General features: G+C 41.1%; 1 protein-coding gene across 1 annotated transcript in view; it reads left to right on the forward strand.

Annotated features, from left to right (window-relative positions):
• Window positions 1–18,199, forward strand: part of PPDPFL (pancreatic progenitor cell differentiation and proliferation factor like) — a 44,836-nt gene extending 26,637 nt beyond the window's left edge. Inside the window, 5 exon segments of the mRNA XM_070477083.1 lie at window positions 9,925–10,019; window positions 11,353–11,430; window positions 11,720–11,793; window positions 11,795–11,820; window positions 12,060–18,199. Coding sequence (XP_070333184.1) covers window positions 9,965–10,019; window positions 11,353–11,430; window positions 11,720–11,793; window positions 11,795–11,820; window positions 12,060–12,252 — 426 coding nt within the window. The 5' untranslated portion in view covers window positions 9,925–9,964 and the 3' untranslated portion in view covers window positions 12,253–18,199.
• Window positions 18,200–19,483: the final 1,284 nt, after the last annotated feature.

Consider the following 19,483-nt stretch of genomic DNA (forward strand, 5'->3'; position numbering starts at 1 on the left):
GCCCACCAAAAGACATGAGTAAGAAAAATTGTAAGGCAGCACATAAAATGGAAGAAAATATTCATGAAGGAAAGCTGAATGTGTTCAGAATAAAAGCTTGCTCCTACAAATCAATAATCAAGGGCAAACAACCCAAACGCAGCACAAACAAAGTTGAACTGATGTTTTCTTTTCAGAAAAGAAAATATGTTGTCAGGAAGCAGAGGGAGAGATGCTCGACATCATCAATTATCAGGAAATACAGAAGAGAAGCATCATTAAACACCATTTCACCCCAGCAGGATGGGTGATAGTGAACCCCGACAAAGACACAGCCTTCCCTGGGCTAGGTTCTCATACATTACTGGCAAGAGAGTGAAATTTTACAGCCATTTTTAGAAAGCTGTTTGGCAGCTTCTTATAAAGTTAAACACGTACCTATTCCATGACCTGGCAGTTCCACCCCTTAAGTATTTACCCAAGAGAAATGAAAACACTTGTCTACAAAAAGACTTGTAAACATTGTGTTCCTAGCAACTTTACTTACAATGATCCCAAACTAGAAGCCCCCAAATGTCTGTCAAAAGGAGAAGGGACAAACACACTGATAAAGTCACATGTCGGAATGCTACTCGGCAAGAAAAAAGAACAGAGCAATAGCGAAAAGAATAAACAAATATGTGTAAGACTGAAGTCATCAAATTTCCCCAAAATGAGATGATCTCCTTGTGCTTTCTGTTTGGGAAACGTCTCATCCTGACCCTAACCCCCCGACTACAGCCGCCCCTTTGCTGAGCTTGTCTGAGATTGCCCTCACCCTGACACCAGGCATGAGTCCGCTCCTTCACTCAGACTCTGCCCGGTTCCCCCTCAGAGAGGCTGTGCTCTCTACCTCACCTAAATCATCTCCCAGCACTGCCGGCTTGTGAAAAAGTGGAAGTGTTAGTTGCTCAGTCGTGCCCTACTCTTGCGACCCCATGGACTCTAGCCCGCCAGGCTCCTCTGTCCATGGGATTCTCCAAGCAAGAATACTGGAGTGGGCTGCCATTTCCTTCTCCAAGGATCTTCCTGACCCAGGGACTGAACCTGGGTCTCCTGCATTGCAGATGGATTCTTTACCATCTGAGTCACCAGGGAACCTTCTGCCTGCTTAGTTATCTGTTTTTCACTTGAGGTATGTTTCCCTGCTAGGAATTATATTAGTTTACTTCCTAGAGTCCATGAGAATCAAGGATGTTGTCTTGGCTACCAAATGTGTCAGCATGGTGAGATGCCCGCTACATAGCACATGCTTAAAAAACACTTTAGGAGGAGTGAACAGTAAGAAAACCTGAGTTTCAATGGGTGCTGAGGATTCAGAATATTGAATTTCACCTCCTTGTAGGACTATATCCATGAAAAACTAGTGTCCATGAGTGATAAACACCAGATGTCTGTTGAAAATGCCATTGTGATTTCAACTCCTACTTTCCATCCTGTTGTAGACAGAGGAGATGTGACACTCTGTTAATCCTCAGGAGTGTTCACTGAGTCCACAGGATTCTCAAAAGTAAAAATAGTAGCCTTGTGCCTGACACATAGCAACCACTCTGTAAATAGCTGTGACATGGATCTATCTACTTGCTGGAAAATTCATTCTCATCTTAGTCTGTCATTTGATGATGATGCTTGACTTCTGACTTCTAGATTGTAAAATTAATTCATCAGTGTTTCAGAATTTGGTAATTGTTATCTGTAAACTCAGTATTAGAACTTTGTCTTCTTTGCCCCTCCACTTTTTGAGAATTATTGAGCACCTCTTGCTAACATGACAAGTGGGGTCTAAAACACTGTTGATCCCAAGTAAAGAGGTGCAACGTATGTTCCAAAGGAAGAAATACTGATGCTCACCAACATATGCATGGTTTAAGTTCATGGATGTTCTTTATGTGGCTCTTGAAAGGATGACAGAGTGCTTTAGTTTATGATCTCTGTTTTCGGTGAAATATTTACGAACGTTTTTAATGAGTCTGAATGAATGCTTGTGAATTTTGGACAATGAGCTTTCATAAATATTCATTGAAAAATCATAAACACTTTATCCCTTGTATGGAAATCTTAATTAATTAAAAGTTAAAACAAACTCAGAGTATTCCCACTAGACATGAAAGAGTGGCTTCTGTTTTGTTTACTCTAAACTCATTACTGATTATATTTAATAAAATGAAATCAGTGAATTTGCAGTCATTGGGTGTATTGATAGCATAAGCCCTGCAGAAAACATGTCCTAATTCTGTTCAATTCTCAATGAAATATCAAGTCAAAGATACTTCAGTGGAGATGCTTCATAAAAGGGCTACATTCACCAAGGATGTAAAATTGCTACAAAGGAGGACTGTTTTAATGATCAAGGGAAGTTAGTTCTACAGAGTTCACTGAAGAAGCTCTTGGCCTCTAATATAGTTATTTACTCTGTAGCCCAACTCCAGTAGACATTTTCTCCTGGAGATTTGCTAAAAGAGGCTATACTAGTTCATGATTTTTTTCACAGATATCTAATGTACAATTAGAGATTAATTTTAAAGGAGAACACTAATTGGATTGAATTGCTAATAAGGGGCATCTTGTGTCATGCTTTTCAGAGCATACACCAACTTAAAGATCCTCAAGTGCAATACTTTGAAGTATATGTAAACTTTAATAGTCCTGTTCTCGCAAAAAGAAATAAAGATGTAGGGAGATGCATGCCATCTTGCTTAACCAGTACTTTTAGGCAAAATCCAGACCTAAATGGACTGGGTTCTGAATTTCATTAGCTTTCTTTCCCAATAGTTACAAGTGGAAACTATCCATCATGGAAAGTCAATACAAGGAAATTTGCCTTGGTTTACGTGGGTTTGATCCTTGGGTAGGCAAGATACCCTGGAGGAGAGCATGGCAACCCACTTCAATATTCTTGTCTGGAGAATTCCATGGACAGAGGACCCTGGAGGCTACAGTTCATCGGGTCATAACTGAAGAGCTGGACACAACTGAAGCGACTAAGCATTAATAAGGTAGGGTGGTTCTGAGGGATGATTTGGGGAAGGTGATACAGCCTTGGTGAAGAGTTATGAAACATCAAAACACCTGTAAAAATTCACCCTAATCTGAAATGAGCCTGGATGCATGAAAGGATCCTAGATTTTATCTTTCGGATAAAGATTTTATCTTTACATAGAGATACATCTATCTTTGCATTATAGATGTATACAAAGAAGGTTGTGCCACTGATTGAAGCAATTAAATTTTCAGCAAATATTTCACCAGTATTTTCTCTGGATTTCAGGTAAAACTAGTTTTACAAACATACAAGCAGCTAAAATTCCACATCTAGGCATGTTTTTGTGATCGAGGGTCTGCATTTACACACATGTAGATCTTACACCAGTAGAATCTAACACTTTAGAAAAACACCCTGTGACTCACGTAACCTTAATTGCTTCTGCCTTTCTGTAGTTAACCATTCATAAATTACCTTGAATACATAAAACTATTTTATAATGTTATAATGGGTTTGCAATACAAGTGAGCTTTCTATGGCTCCTGGCAACAGCTTGGGAAAGTTCTGCCAGAAGTCCTTTTTTTCTCCCCTTCCTCTCTGGTGATGAAATTCATAGAGATAGTCTTCCTTCCCTGGGCTGAAGTTCAAAATCACCTTGTGTTTTGGATCATCTGATAAAAGTTGATACTTCATCTGAAAGTTGAGCAGAGTTATTTTTGTAAGAGAAAATAAAAGCAAAATAAAAGGAAGTGAAAAATGCCACATTTAAAAACTACTCGCAATCAGGCACAAAGAGTGAAAAGTACAGTAAAATAAATATCACTGTGAAAACTATTCTTTCATTTTATGTGTAAATCTCAGACTTAAAATATTTATTTCAAGGGAAGAATGCACAATCTAATGTTTTCAACATGTTGGGTTGATTTGTGCTCTTTGATAATTACTATGAGTCAATTAAAAATGAATCTCATGTTTCTGCCTCTAAAGCTCATGGCTTCTCTGGTTTTAATTCTAAATAAGAAACTATTTCTTGTAAGCTTAGTCAAAGGATCAGTGAAAACATGACCATAACATATGAAATTTTTTTGTCAGAAACTATGTGCATTATGTTTCAGCAATAGCAGTGCCCAGATTTATGGATAAAGATACATCAAAATGGATGTAATTCAGGATATTCAATCAATTCATGTCTGGAATGAAAGCCTTTGTGCTTAGCATACACTTTGTGTTTGAAATCTCGCTTTACCTGGCAAGCTGTCTGAGTGATCTCGTGATGTGTTGATGAGATTGATGGATTGAACAGGTAACGCCCAAAGCTTCTTTCTGCCCCACAAGTGTCGCCTTGTGCATCTCAGTTTCTGTTCTTCAGGGAACCCGGCCAAGGACAGGGTGCCCTGGGGCTGGGGTTTCAGAGTTGGAGCACCTTTCCCCTGGTTGGCAGCTGTGTGGCCCTCGTGGTTGGTGATGGGTGAAGTGCCACAGCCTGTGGGAAACTCCAGCAGGCCGTTCTAGGCTGAGGCACGTGTTGAAGTCTCAGCCCCCAGGACCTCAGGATGTGACTGTATTTGGAGATAAGGTCTTTAAAGAGGCGACTAAGTTCAAATGTCATTGTTAGGATGGGACATTGGTCCAGTATGACTGAGTGCCCATTAAGAGAGGAGACTAGGACACAGACACAGACAACCCTGTGAATTCACAGAACAGTCTACAAACCAAAGAGAGGGGCCCAGAAGAACCCAACACTGTCCCCAGACCGGGAGAAAAGAAAATATAAATTTCTACACTTTAAGCCACCTCATCTCTGGTGCTTTGTTACAGAAGCCCCAGCAGACCAGGGTGGCTATTACAGCCTCTACCAGTGATGATCTGGGTGTGGAGGGGTGGGGGGCACTGTGGCAGGGGGGGGTCCAGCATCCATGGCTGTTCAGGGGTGTGATGGTCAGAGAGACAGCTAGCACTGGACATCGGGATGAGCTGGCTGTAGTGGGATGGCATCCACACATTGGAAAAACATGTGAAAGGAGGAGAGGGACTGTTAACCAGTGTAGGGGGTGGTAAGAGTCGGCAGGTGAAGGGGGCAGGGGGGTCCTTGTAAGGCAGGGGGGCCGACAGTCAGTCTCGGGGACAGAATCCTGAGCTGTGTGAGCAAGGTGGGACCCTCACGGTCCCAGGTCCACAGCTGTCCCCTGGCACCACTTGAATCTGACACTGGGAACTTTAAGTTCACTTTTGGTGACTCAGGCAGGTTTTTTTCCCTAGGAAAACTCACAGGAGGAAGGTGAGGGGGTGAAGGGTGATTTGGCTATAAAGCACCTGCCACAGATGGTTGGATGGCATCACCGACTCAATGGACATGAGTTTGAGTAAGCTCCGGGAGTGGGTGATGGACAGGGAGGCCTGGCATGCTGCAGTCCATGGGGTTGCAAAGAGTCGGACACGACTAAGTGACTGACGTTGAACTGAACAGTGTTCATTTGAAGCTTTTGTTATTATAGAGGGCTTGTGTATGTTTTTGGGCTTCTCTGGTGGCTCAGTGGTAAAGAATCCACCTGCCAATGCAGGAGATGGAGGTTCGATCCCTGGGTCGGGAAGATCCCCTGGAAGAGGAAATGGCAACCCACTCCAGTATTCTTGCCTGGGAAATCCTGTGGAGAGAGGAGCCTGGCGGGCTACAGTCTACCAGGTCTCAAAAAATCGGACAAGACTGAGTGTATAGCAACAGCAGAGTGTTTATGTTTAATGGGGTATGTTCATTGATTCCAATGTCACTGCACGTTTAAGAACCCTGACGTGTTGTGTGCACACACAGACATGTCAGACTGGAGTTGGAATGAGGCACAGGCCGTGAAGTCGCCCAGACTCGGATCTCACCTGGTCAGTGGTCTAACAGCATAGGTGGTAATGAATTATCTATAAACACAACCATCTTTTTGCCATGAATTTCCATGCTCTACAAAACAACGATCAGATACCTGTCTCCTACTTCATCCATCATCAATAAACCCAGAAAGAGTAGTAGTGTCTCACATGTAATAAATTGGTCACCCCTCAGAGAGACTTTGGTGGACTGTGACTAGTACTTAGTCTTTCTAAAATATGCCTTTCTCTTCCTCTAATGAGATGTCCATTAGGTTTGAAGTGTGTGTTATGATCAAAGAGAAATGTTTGCATAACTTAATCTTAGGACAAAACACTCAGTGAAATGTGGATGGATCTAATAATGGATCTAATAATCTAATAATTTTAATGGATCTAATAATGGATCTAATAATCTAATAATTTTAATAATGAGATATTGGAAAATAACGTGGGTCAGGGAACAATTGGGGAGAAATTAGCTGCCTTATGTCATGGTTACGGTGTGGAAATCTGAGCCCTATTATAACATTTTAATCATTAGCTGAGGATATAACCCTCTTTACCACACACAGGAGGAAGAATACATTGGTTTTGTCAGATTTTCAGAACAGGAACTACTTATGGTATGTGTTGGGTTTTGTACTGGATGTTGCTAAAGCAAAAATATAGAGGGTACCTATCTCATATGCTAGCAAAGTAATGCTCAAAATTCTCCAAGAGAGACTTCAACGGTATGTGAACTGAGAACTTCTAGATATTGAAGCTGGATTTAGAAAAGGCAGAGGAACCAGAGATCAAATTGCCAACATCTGTTGGATCATAGAAAAAGCAAGAAAATTCCAGAAAAACATCTACTTCTGCTTCATTGACTATGCTAAAGCCTTTGACTGTGTGGATCACAACAAACTGTGGAAAATTCTTAAGGAGATGGGAATACCAGACCACCTTACTTGCCTCCTGAGAAATCTGTATGTAGGTCAGGAAGCAACAGTTAGAACTGGACATGGAACAACAGACTGGTTCCAAATTGGGAAAAGAGTACGTCAAGGCTGTATATTGTCATCCTGTTTATTTAGCTTATATGCAGAGTACATCATGTGAAATGCTGGGCTGGATGAAGCACAAGCTGGAATCAAGATTGCCAGGAGAAATAACAATAACCTCAGATACGCAGATGACACCACCCTTATGGCAGAATGGGAAGAGGAACTGAAGAGCCTCTTTATGAAAGTGAAAGAGGAGAGTGAAAAAGCTGGCTTAAAACTCAACCTTCAAAAATGAAGATCATGGCATTTGGTCCTATCACTTCATGGCAAATAGATGGGGAAACAATGGAAACAGTAACAGACGTTATTTTCTTGGGCTCCAACATCACAGCAGATGGTGACTGCAGTCATGAAATTAAAAGATGCTTGCTCCTTGGAAGAAAAGCTATGACCAATCTAGACAGCATATTAAAAAGCAGAGACATTACTTTTCCAACAAAGGGGTTGCAAAGAGTCGGACACGACTGAGTGACTGAACGGAACTGAACCCCCTGTCTTTGAGAGACTCACTTTTGAATCTTTCAAAAACTGAAACCATGGGTCAAACCTTGATAGCACCAGACAGGAGAGAGGTGTGGTGTAGTGACCAGGGGTGGTGCACAGCTAGACAGAGCAATGGAAGTTACCTGCCACTCAGAAGGAACCTGCAAATCCACATCCCAAAATTTATGAAGAAATCTAGTGCTAAGCAACTCAGCCAACAATTCAACAACTGTGACAGAAAATGCTTAAAACTAGGAAAAAATAATGTAGCCAAAGGGAGCTGATAAGTTATTTAAAGGAAACAGAACAGATAGCAGAAAATAAAAAGATGAAAGGAGATAATTTCTGATTGCATATAAAAAAGCAGGTGCCACAAAATTAGCATTAGACCAATGAGAATCTAAGGCAGAAGTTAAACCCTTAGTGCTGATAAAGGAAAGTAAAATCCAAGATCCACCAAGAAACTATGACATCAGGATTCTGTGCACACTTGCCCACACGGCTGCAAAACACATAAGGCCAAAATGGACAGACTCAACTGATGTGATGGCACTACAAACTGGGAAGGCAGATGGTAAGACATCAGTAAGTACATAAATCATTTGTTTAACATAATTAAGTAATGCAATCAAATAGATACAAAATCATGACTGTGCAATGGAAGAATATTTACTGTTATTAATACACAGAAAGCCACTTCCAAAATTATTTGAAAGAATGAACAAAAATGAAAAGACTCTCTTGACAACATAGTGTTTTTAGGAATCATCAATTAAAAGATAATTGAGAAAATTTATATGTCTAGAAAGTGAAAGTGAAGTCATTCAGTTGTGTCCAACTCTTTGCGAGCTCGTGGACTGTAGCCTACCAGGCTTCTCCATTGGTGGGATTTTCTAGGCAAGAGTACCAGAGTGGGTTGCCATTTCCTTCTCCAGGGGATCTTCCTGACCCAGGGTTCAAACCAGAGTCTCCTGCATTGCAGGCAGACGCTTTACCCTCTAAGCTACCAGAGAAAGTATATGTCTAGAAAAGCATCACTAAATAATTGAAATATTCAAGAAATGTCATAACAGCAGTAAAAAAATTTTGAAATAGATAAGAATAACCTTAAAGTAAATAAAAGGAAGAAGAATAAAAGAAGACAGGAAATAAAATATAAAACTTAAAAACACGCGAGGTAGTTCTTTGGAAGAACTGATTTAATAGAGAAACCACCAGGAAAATTAATCAAGACAGAAGGAGAAAAGGCAGAAAAGAATAATACTGGCAACAGAAAGGAGCCTAACCAGGTAGAGTGGGTATTTAAAAAGAACCACGAAAGCAAACTAAGACAAATGTTTTGAGTAAATTTGAACATAGCTGATGAGCAATTCTGTATACATTGCCCAAACTGATTTAGGCCGGTGAAACCAACAGCCACCAAATGAACTGAATCATCAGTTGACAGCATCTTCCTCCCAATAGCGAGGGATCCACAGCTGGACCTCTTGGCACACTGAGTCTAGGAAATGGCAAAACGTGTTCAAGTAAGGACCATTGCTAGAAGTAGAACCGAAATGCAGCTTTTGTTTCAACCAGCAGTGTTGCTAGAATGCCATCAAGTTCCTGTTTCCTCCGTCCCCATGATTTCCATGTGTCTTGGATTGTTCTTGCTGGAATCTCTAACCTGCTGTCCATTGGGGGTGCAGTGAACGGCCCTCCTACAGAAGGTTCCCACACTTCCCCGACCTCTTTCCTGTCCTCCAAGACCCCGTGACTCTGCGCTGCATCCCGGTGGCTGTGATGACATTCTGTGCCCCTGGGGGCCTGCAGCCTGTCCAAGGTGTCCCCCTCAGAGCCCAGCATGGTGCTGTCCCCGAGTGTGTGACTGACCCCAAGTTTGTGTCTCTGCCCCCAGAGTGGCTATTACCTCTCTCCCTGTCAAACCAGCAGTCCTGAACCAGGACTGTCCAGAGGGCCGGGACAACACCACATCCGGGCCAAGTCCTGCTTGGCCCCCCCGGCAGGCTGACCCAGTGTCAAGGGCACACAGGCAGGCAGGGAGCCTCTGGCTCCGCCTGTCGTGGCCCAGTGCCCACCTGCGTCCACTCTCAGCTCAGGTTTCTGCCTTCCAAACCGAGGGGTGCTGTGCTCCCAGACGGCTCACCCTCTGCCCCATGGCAGGTCTGTCCTGGATCACCATCAATCAGCCCTTCCCAAGTCTGCATTTTCTGAAGAAGATATAGACCCACGTTCATTGGAAGAGCAGGCTGAAGAAAGCAGGCAGGTGAGTGATGGTCAGGGCTGTGTTTACACTTTTGGAGCCAGCTGTGGGCATGGTTATACTTGGATATATATTTTTTCTTGTGTTTTCACCTAATGAATTGCATTTTTGGTTTATGGCAATGAATTTGATTATAATTTTGTGTGGACTCTTTAATTCTTTGTGGGATACTTATTACATGGTAAATTATGTTGCTTTACAAAAAATACTCATGGAAAAAGGAACAGGAACCCAATATGATTAACTTTAGCCTCTCATCATCCATTTTGCAGGCTGCCTGTCACCAACTCACTGGCTCCTGCTCAGGGGACAATGGCATCTGTGCCTTCCGCTGGTTGTCTTTTGGCCAGAAATCAGTATTATCGAAGTGAGTCATAACAACTCTAGAGGGTGGCCCTAGAGAATATGATCTCAGGTGATGTTTGTGGGGTATAATTAACCTACATATCATGTCCTATCAGAACTAAAAGGAGAATAGTGACAATTCTTTGTGACAGCGAAGAAAATAGGAATAGACCTTTATCAGAGACTCCCTGAATCAATAAAAACTGTCAAACCTCATCACTTTGCTTTAACTACGTTTTGTTACAGCCATGAAACCATTAACACATAATTAAGTAAAAATAAGCTTATATTTCACAATTTTGGCAGGGTTGGGGGGAGGGTGGGTGCTTCCCTGGTGGCGCTAATGGCAAAGAATACTCTTGCCAATGCAGGATTTGAGGGTTTCATCCCTGGGTTAGGAAGATCCCCTGGAGGAGGAAATGGCAACTCATTCCCGTGGGTTTTGCTTTCATGTTCCTTGCCTTTAATAGGATACACTAAAACCTGATAATTTTGCATAAATAAAATATTCATTTCTGAGAAAAGAGAAGTAGCACAAGTGTGTTTCAGAGATTCTCTCATTTCCATTTTCTCCTGTGGTTAATAGGTCAGCTTCTACCTGGCCAGTTTTATTTTTATTTATCTCTCCATCTATGAAAATTTATAGCTAAATGGAAAAGTATAGCTTCTCGAAGAAAATTCAGAAATTTCATACAATGAAACAAACAATCATTTCAGAACCAAGCTATCATTTTTTGAAGTCACACCAGCCTGTAGAAAAGTCTTATTTCAAGGGCTGTTTGTAGACAAGAGATGGAAACATCTACTAATTTATTCTCCCCCACCCAAAGTTAAACTATGCCCAAGTTCTTCGAGTTATTACATTCTTAAAAGTTATTTTTCCATTCTTATCTTTTAGAACACTTAGGTTTAAAATACAAGTATGATATGACAAATAAGATGTTTTTCTTTTAAAATGATTCTTTTATTTCTAAATTTGATAACTTCTGTAGGATATTTAAATATAATACATTATATGACTTGTATGCAAGTAATATATTTAATATAGTACAATAATATTCATTCTTGAGTTTGTGCTTTTTAAGATTTTGAATTTGATAATATTTATTGTATATTTTAAATTCTACTTCATATCTGTGTGAGAGTTGTTCACCATGGAAAGGAACACACTTTATTAATAAAAATGTAATATGCATTATTCTGGGAGACTTCTAATTGGCTAGTAATATAACCAAATTTTCAGTTCATAATCCAGGATTAAATGATTTCAGACCATGATGCTTGAGAGTTTATATGTAAAAATCTGTGTTGGCTTATTATTTATTTGCTTGTTTATTATTGTTTCTTTCTTACAGAGGCCAGTGTTTCTTCAGGCACCTCTTTAACTGGCCCTGATTCTGTCAACTTTGTAGGTGATGACAAAGCCCAGCTAGGTATGTAGTTTATTTCTTATCAGTATCACCCTCCCTATTTCCCTTTGTTTTTCGTCTCTCAATTGTGTTTGATAAGACCCTGATGTTGGAAAAGATTGAGGGCAGGAGGAGAAGGGGGTTACAGAGGATGAGGTGATTGGATGGCATTACCAACACATGGACAGGAGTTGGAGCGAACTCTGGGAGATGGGTGAAGGACAGGGAAGCCTGGTGTGCTGCTGTTCATGGGGTCACAAAGAGTCAGATACAACTGAGTGATTGAACAGCAAATGTGAATTTTATTTGATAGGATTACCCGAAGTGGCAGAATCCACCTGGTGGTTTAAATCCTTTTTTCAATCTGTACCTGTGCTTTCAAATGTAAAAGAGAGAAGACCAGTCTGCTTGTGGGTAAGTTTTAGTCTTTTCTGATAATATTTCCTTTTCAGATGAAAACAGTGCATGTCATAATTATCACATCAACCAACAGGGATAAAACATGGTCCTCTCTGGAAGGTGAAGTCTTTGAAGTAACCTGTACTTGAGGGCAGAGGTGGGGACACTTTCTTCTAGTTAATCATTAGTCAGATCTGAGCATTCTATCTCCAAAGAGAAATTGAAAACTCATATCTGCTGTTATTATGGTTTAGGGGGAATGGACCAGGAAGCAGAAGCAAGGGACCTTTAGGAACAAATAACCACGCTCTACTCCAATAAGAGGAATCACAGCTCCTTGGAGAAATAGCTGATTCTGGAACAGTAAACAGATTCTGGGACAGTAAAGCAAAAGACAAGCCCGGACCATTTCGTGATGCCCCCGAAGATACAAATGCCCCCAAATAATGGGGATATATTAAAATGACACGGGAATAAATTGGGCACATCTGGGACTATTTCAGCAATATTTTTCCAGTTTACCCTGACTGTGCAGACAACCTAGCTTACAAAGGAGCATTTCTCAGCTGATCATCTTTGCCTTGTGGTTTGGAGGGCAGTGTTTTAACAGTTAACTACACTATTCAAAGTATTACTATTGTTTGCAACTCTATGTAATAGCCACCCGCTGAGGCCCCACAGGTGTGACCCCCGGACCCTTTGGCACCTGAGCTACTCCTGGTGATCTTCTCCTTTATAAGATGATGAAAACCTTTTGGATATCTCACTTATAAGACAAGACCACCACAGACACACAGACGGCAAAAGTTCAGATATTTTCTTCAATGTTGAGAGTATTCCTGCCACCGGTGTCAGCTACATGGAGAACAGTGGAAAAGCCTTTGAAAACACGTGACCTTCAAATATAGAGATTCATGTGAAATAGCCTTTTCATTACCCTTGTAATTTTTCAAATTTTTTAAGAATTGAAAATTGTGTGTTAATTTTCAAAAAAGTTGTTAAACTCTCATTACATCTGTTAATTGTTTTATTATGCCTGAAAACTGAAGCATTCATGCCTAACACAATTGTTTTAAGAGCCCTGGATTCAGAAGTGTAAAAAAAGAGTTGCAGAAATTGTATTTTTATTCATGAACCTTGGAAGTAGAAAACAAATCCATAAATACATTATCTGTTAAATACATTACTGTACATAATTGGTTATGTAGACTTTAAAATTCATGATTGTAAATTATTTTCAACAACATGGAAAACCATAATGATACCAAGTTGGATGAAAAAAAGGAGGATAATCTGTATATGGATGGCATGAACTTTTTTGTATTTAAAAGGTTTATATGCTTAAGAGTAGATTGGAAGGAAATAGATCAAAATGGTAACTGGTTATTTTCAGAGATGGAAGTTTGGGTGGTTTTCATTTTCTTCTTTGTATTTTTCTGTACCTTTTCAAATTGACTAATATGAGCATGTTTTTGTGTATAATTTGGAATACGTAGAGGAGGGCTGGAATGCACTTTTTGAATGTGAATATTCCTGACATCGGATAGAATATTCCTACTTTCCTTCATGTTTGGTAGATAATGCTAAAGGAGTTTCAGCTGAAGATTTTCTGATACTGCTTGCAGATATCTTTCAAAGTAAGATGCCAGTCCTAGCAGTTAGGGATGCTACGGTTCACTCAGAGGTAGACATCAGTACCTGCTGGTGTGGCTGGTGATGCACTAAACACCCAAAGGGAGCACTGTCTTTCTGCCCAACCACAGGACCAGGCAGCCACGGCAGGGTGGCTTCCTCAGTGATGTACACCGCACCAGCCTTCACCGGTCCCTCCAGATGGGCTGTGTCCTCCTTCTAAGTCACGTTCCTCCGTCACTTTGCTGTCAGAAGGGATTCAAACATCCCTGTGGCCCAATAGTACTTCATTGCTGACACATCACTGCTCTTCTAATGGTCACTTGCCTTTGCACTTTTTATGCATTTGTGGAGGCTCATTAAACCTTTGAGTTCTCCATTTCATTTGCCTTTACTCTAAAAGCAAATTAGCATGATTGAAGACTGAATTTCTCCAAAGTGAGAGAAAAATACGGTGTAACAAAATGGTAAATTGTGGGGGGGTTTATTTTTAATTTGAGATTATTAGCAAATTCCTTTTTTTGTAATCACTTGGGATATGTGTGAACAGATGGCTTGTTTAGTTTATTGGATAAATTTCTACAAATAAGCTATCAAGTCGGTATTTACTTTGTCTACTTAGAAAGATACTGTTTGTTAAGTTACACTTTTGCCTTTGTGTTTGCAGTATTTTTAATGTGTTTAATGCTACTGTTACTGAAAGTTATTATTGTTTAAGATAGTTAAATTTTACATAAGGTTTTAAGTCCAACATATTATCATGAACATATATAGTTATTAAGCACTTTAGAGTAATACACACACACACACACACACACACACACACTACATCTATCTGTGCAGATTTGTAATTGCCAGATAGATAGATGTATAGCTATAGATCCTCTGAAAAATATTAGGAATCTTTCCAAAAAATAATGTTAAAGTGAACTCATACAATGATTGGCTTCCCTGGTGGCTCAGTCAGTAAGGAATCTGCCTGCAATGCAGGACACCCAAGTTCAGTCCCTGGGTCAGCAGGATCCCTTTGAGAAGGAAATGGCAACCCACTCCAGTATTCTTGCCTGAAGAATCCCATGGACAGAGGAGCTTGGTGGCTGAAGTCCATGGGGTCGCAAAGAACCGGACACGACTTTGCGACTATACCACATATAATAATTAAAAACTGAAAGGCTTGCTTTGTGCTATTTCAGAGTTTCTACAGACTTATGATGATACAAATAGTGACAACAAAATGTCTCCTAGGTAAATTCTAGATTCTAATGCAATTGTCCCACCATTCAGACACTTTGGGGCTGTCTTTAAAAAGTACCTCAGAAGTAGGTCTCAGCATAACTGTTGTTTTAGTTAAAACATCTCCTGGCTTTGCCGCCTACTGAGGAGATAATAAATAGTAAAGCTAATTATGTCAGAGGGGTGTTCATGTGATCTGAAACATACTATGATCATTCTAGTGTGATTTATGAAGTGTTATTTGACTGTACCTGGATGTTGGTATCAAATGAAACAAAGCTTTGATAATTTGCCCTAATTTTCTGTGAAATTTTATGTTGCAATTCCACTAACCTTTTTGAGAAGTGGTTTTGATGGCAGGTTGGACATTATTGGCCCCATATTCATTACAGATAAAGCCGCCAACAGCCAGTCCAACTGTCTCTGAAGTCCTCCTGCTGGAGTTTAGGCCTATTTGATGCTTCATACATTTTGCAGAAGTTAGGGTTGTTAGGCCAATACTTTGGCCATCTGATGCAAACAGCTGACTCATTGGGAAAGACCCTGATGCTGGGAAAGATTGCAGGCAAATGGAGAAGAGGGCAGCAGAAGCTGAGATGGTTGGAAGGCATCACCTATTCAATGGACACGAACTTGGGCAAACTCCGGGAGATAGTGAAGGACAGAGAGGCCTGGCATACTGCAGTCCATGGGATCACAAAGAGTTGGGCATGACTTAGTGACTGAACAGCAACAACAAGGGTTGTGAGAAACAAAATTGCAGAATTCCATTGGGTTACTAGAGAGTGAGGATATAAATAATTGTCCAGGTTGAACAGTGTAGAGCTAAACTTCTAACTCATAGACATTCAAGAAATGGAGACAATCATAATTAATCCACCACCGCCTCCCAACAGCATTCTCTGAGGCCCACACTGTCCCCTATAGTTGAGACTGGCAGCTCCAATCATCAGCCCAGATGACTAGGGAGATGAAGTTCCCTTATGACTGATCCAACACCAAGCCCTTTAAATTTCATTCTGTGTGTTTTTAGGATCTACCTACTCATTTCCTTTCCCACCATCACTACCTGAATCCAAATTGCAATTGTGTCTCCTGAGGGCACTGCCAGGACATCCTTTGTGGTCCACCTGTGTCCTTTCTAAATCTCTTCTATAGATAAATCACAGTCATCTTCACAAACTCAAATCTGGTAACTTTCTCCTATGAATACAAGAACAGGCATACTCACACCTTCACAACATCGATGGTTCTATTACACTCAGGATAAAGTCACACTCCAGCCCCCACCCCATCCTGCCGCATATTCTAGCCACTTAGATCCATCCCACCCACTCCTGTCTCTCATGTCCCCAGTGCCCAATGGTCCAGCCCCATCAATCATCCTCTGTCCGTCCTTCTGGCACTGTCTTCCCTCCTGCCAAGGGGCATCCCCAGCCCCCACTCTATTCCCTTAATTCATGTCTATGCATCTTAAATCTTAGCTCGAAAGCCTCTTCCCCAGAGAAACCTCCGATCTACTTAACTAAATTAGATGTTCCATCATAGGCGCTGATAGCCTGTGTTTCTCTCCTTCTCGGCACTCACCACAGTTATAATTTTACATGTGTCGTGTTACGTCTTTTCTCCACAGCACCATAATATACGTCTTCCCCACTGCACCATAAACCACATGAGGACAAGGATCACGTCTGCTCTCCTTGACATTTTATCCCCAGCTTGTGACACAACAATAAATATTGGTCAGATGAATGACACTGCTTCTTTGGCTAGAGCTGGGCTCTTCCCAAGAAGCGTCACATTTTAACAGAGAAGAGTAAACACTAAATCAACATGGAATATAGTTTCCTGCAGTGGTACATGCTGTAAAGGAGATAAAACAAGGTGTTATGTCGAAGTGCAACTAGGCCAGGACAGAGGTTGAGGCAGAGAGGCTTTGATTGGTTTGATTAGGAGAGGACTCACAGGCAAGGTGGCCAGGGACTGGGTCTTGAGGGGGGAAGTGGCCACCTTTGTGGAAGGCGCTCTAGCGGGCACCAGACTGTGACTGACCACGCTGTCCACCTGTTTCCAGTACCTTGTGACACTGTTGTCAGGGGACAGCAGCTTTGGGTGAGTTTGGTGTTCTCCTTGTGGAGGTCACATGGTCTACAGCATTGCTTCCAACTGAGCCCAGGGTGAGAAATGGTGGGGCCTGAGGTTCTGTACTTCCTTCTTAAGAAATCTGTGATCTAGTGAATTGTTGAAAGGCACTCTGTGCAGTAACAGTGTGAAGCCAGATCACCCAAAAGCCCTCCCCACCAGGGTCTCCGTTCTCAGAAGTCATCGTCTTCCCACCTCTCATACCAAGTATGCGCTTATTTGTTTTTTGCTACTTTCTGTTCAAAACATAGAGCTGTTCTGTATGACCTAGAAAAATAGAGTACTACACAGTTACTCTCCTTTCTCAATAGTTTTGAAAGAATGTATTTTAGGTTTGGCACCTGAAAATTGTTTTCATGTTACAGAATAATTATTTGTTTCTCAAAATGTTGATAGAGGAAGGGAGGCATGCATGCTTGCTAAGTCACTTCAGTCATATTGGACTCTTTGAGACTGTAGTCCACCAGGTTCCTCTGTCTATGAGATTCTCCAGGCTAGAATACTGGAGTGGGTTGCCATGGCCTCCTCCAGGGGATCTTCCCTACCCAGGGACTGAAACCATGTCTTCTGCATTGCAGGCAGATTAGTGACCATCTGAACCAGCAAGGAAGCCCTTTATCTAGCATCAGTGGAATGTGAAAGTTTTGCTTCAACATATTTTAATTGGATATACTGAAACTTATTTGCCTCCAGGTTGTAAACACAAAATATATTAAATCCTTTGCGCTATAGTAATTATTTGACTAAGAGCCACAGAGTGTGAGTTTCATAAATATTTTATCCTTTTTTACATGCTTAGCAGAGGTTTTTGAATTAATAAATGAATGGTTACTGGAAATACATTTTGGATGCCAACTCAAGCAACGGTTAGGATGTTGAAATTCCTTTGCAAGGAAGAGAGACAAACATTCTATTTTCAAAAAAACTACCTTTGAAAATATTTGTGCAGTCTTAAAAAAACTCTTTGAGGGAGCTATCTGTCTTCAGATTTCAAGTTAAATTTCACATGGAAAGAGAATACAGAGGAAGGCCACCAAGTAGTTGTATCATGTTACTTTGTCCTATGTCATCCTTGATAGATTCCAATGCTCATCCATCTTCTGGTATCGCTGATGCTGCTGAGCATCCTGGAGGAGACCACATTCCCTCTTATACATAGAGGATCCTTCCTCTGAGCTTCGTCAGGTTGGCTCCACTCGGGGCGGTCCCTGAGGTGGGAGCTCGTCTATCTGATGATGAATCAAAGAGCTGAAAGAAGACTGAATTCTGGAATCTGTGGGAGCTGTATCCCTAACTGACAGCAAATTAGACTTCATCCCCAGCAGCACTGTAGAAGAGGAAGAGGGATTTGGGGGTCTATGGGGTTAATAAATTTTTCCTAAATATATTTAAAAAGTTTAACCAATCTGTAACAGGTCAACTAATTCCAATTCAAGTATTTTCCTTTTGGAAACCACCTTTTACAGGATTCCAGAATCCTCCTCCTTTCAGAATTCTAAAAATAATAAATTTTAATATTTTAGAAAGTATTAAATTTCAGAATATTGAGTCTCTCCAGCAAGTTATTATAACTCATTACTTGCAGTGTTTCCTTGAAGCACTGTGTTTCTTCAGATGGAAGTAGCAGCTTCTCTGATGCTAAATGATTAAAAGCACAGGTGACAGACAGACAGGCTGGACATATATTACAAAAGTATATAAACCTCATAAAAGCCTTGGACGTTGCCTAAAAAGGAAGCAATTTATTTGAGCAAAACTGCAACCCTGCAATCCTCAAAATCTGGTGCATCTAAGAACCGTGTGAGGAGCCTGATAAAATGCAGACACGGGGCTCCATCTCCAGGAATCTGAAATCAAGGGCCCTGAGCTGCAGCCTGGGGATTTATTCTCTGCTGAGGCTCCTGGTGACTTGTAACTGATGTGCAAAGTTGCACTTTCTGCTGTGGTACATATACATATGGAATATTACTCAGCCATTAAAAAGAATTCATTTGAATCAGTTCTAATGAGGTGGATGACACTGGAGCCTATTATACAGAGCGAAGTAAGCCAGAAAGAAAAATACCAATACAGTATACTAACGCATGTGTATGGAATTTAGAAAGATGGTAACGATAACCCTGTATGCGAGACAGCAAAAGAGACACACATGTATAGAACAGGCTTTTGGACTCTGTCGGAGAGGGTGAGGGTGGGATGGTTTGGGAGAATGGCATTGAAACATGTATATTATCATATGTGAAACAAACTGCCAGTCCAGGTTCGATGCATGATACATGGTGTTCGGGGCTGGTGCACTGGGATGACCCAGAGGGATGGGATGGGCAGGGAAGTGGGGGGGGGGGTGTTCAGGATGGGAAACACATATACACCCGTGGCGGATTCATGTCAATGTATGGCAAAACCAATACAATATTGTAAAGTAATTAGCCTCCAATTAAAATAAATAAATTTATATTAAAAAAAGTAGTGCTTTCTTCAGTTCAGTTCAGTTCAGTTGCTTAGTCGTGTCCGACTCTTTGCGACCCCATGAATTGCAGCACGCCAGGCCTCCACTGTACATCACCAACTCCCGGAGTTTACTCAAACTCATGCCCATCGAGTTGGTGATGCCATCCAGCCATCTCATCTTCTGTTGTCCCCTTCTCCTTCTGTCCCCACTCCCTCCCAG

Source organism: Odocoileus virginianus, chromosome 15 (genome assembly GCF_023699985.2).
Source record: "Odocoileus virginianus isolate 20LAN1187 ecotype Illinois chromosome 15, Ovbor_1.2, whole genome shotgun sequence".
Lineage (NCBI taxonomy): Eukaryota > Metazoa > Chordata > Mammalia > Artiodactyla > Cervidae > Odocoileus > Odocoileus virginianus.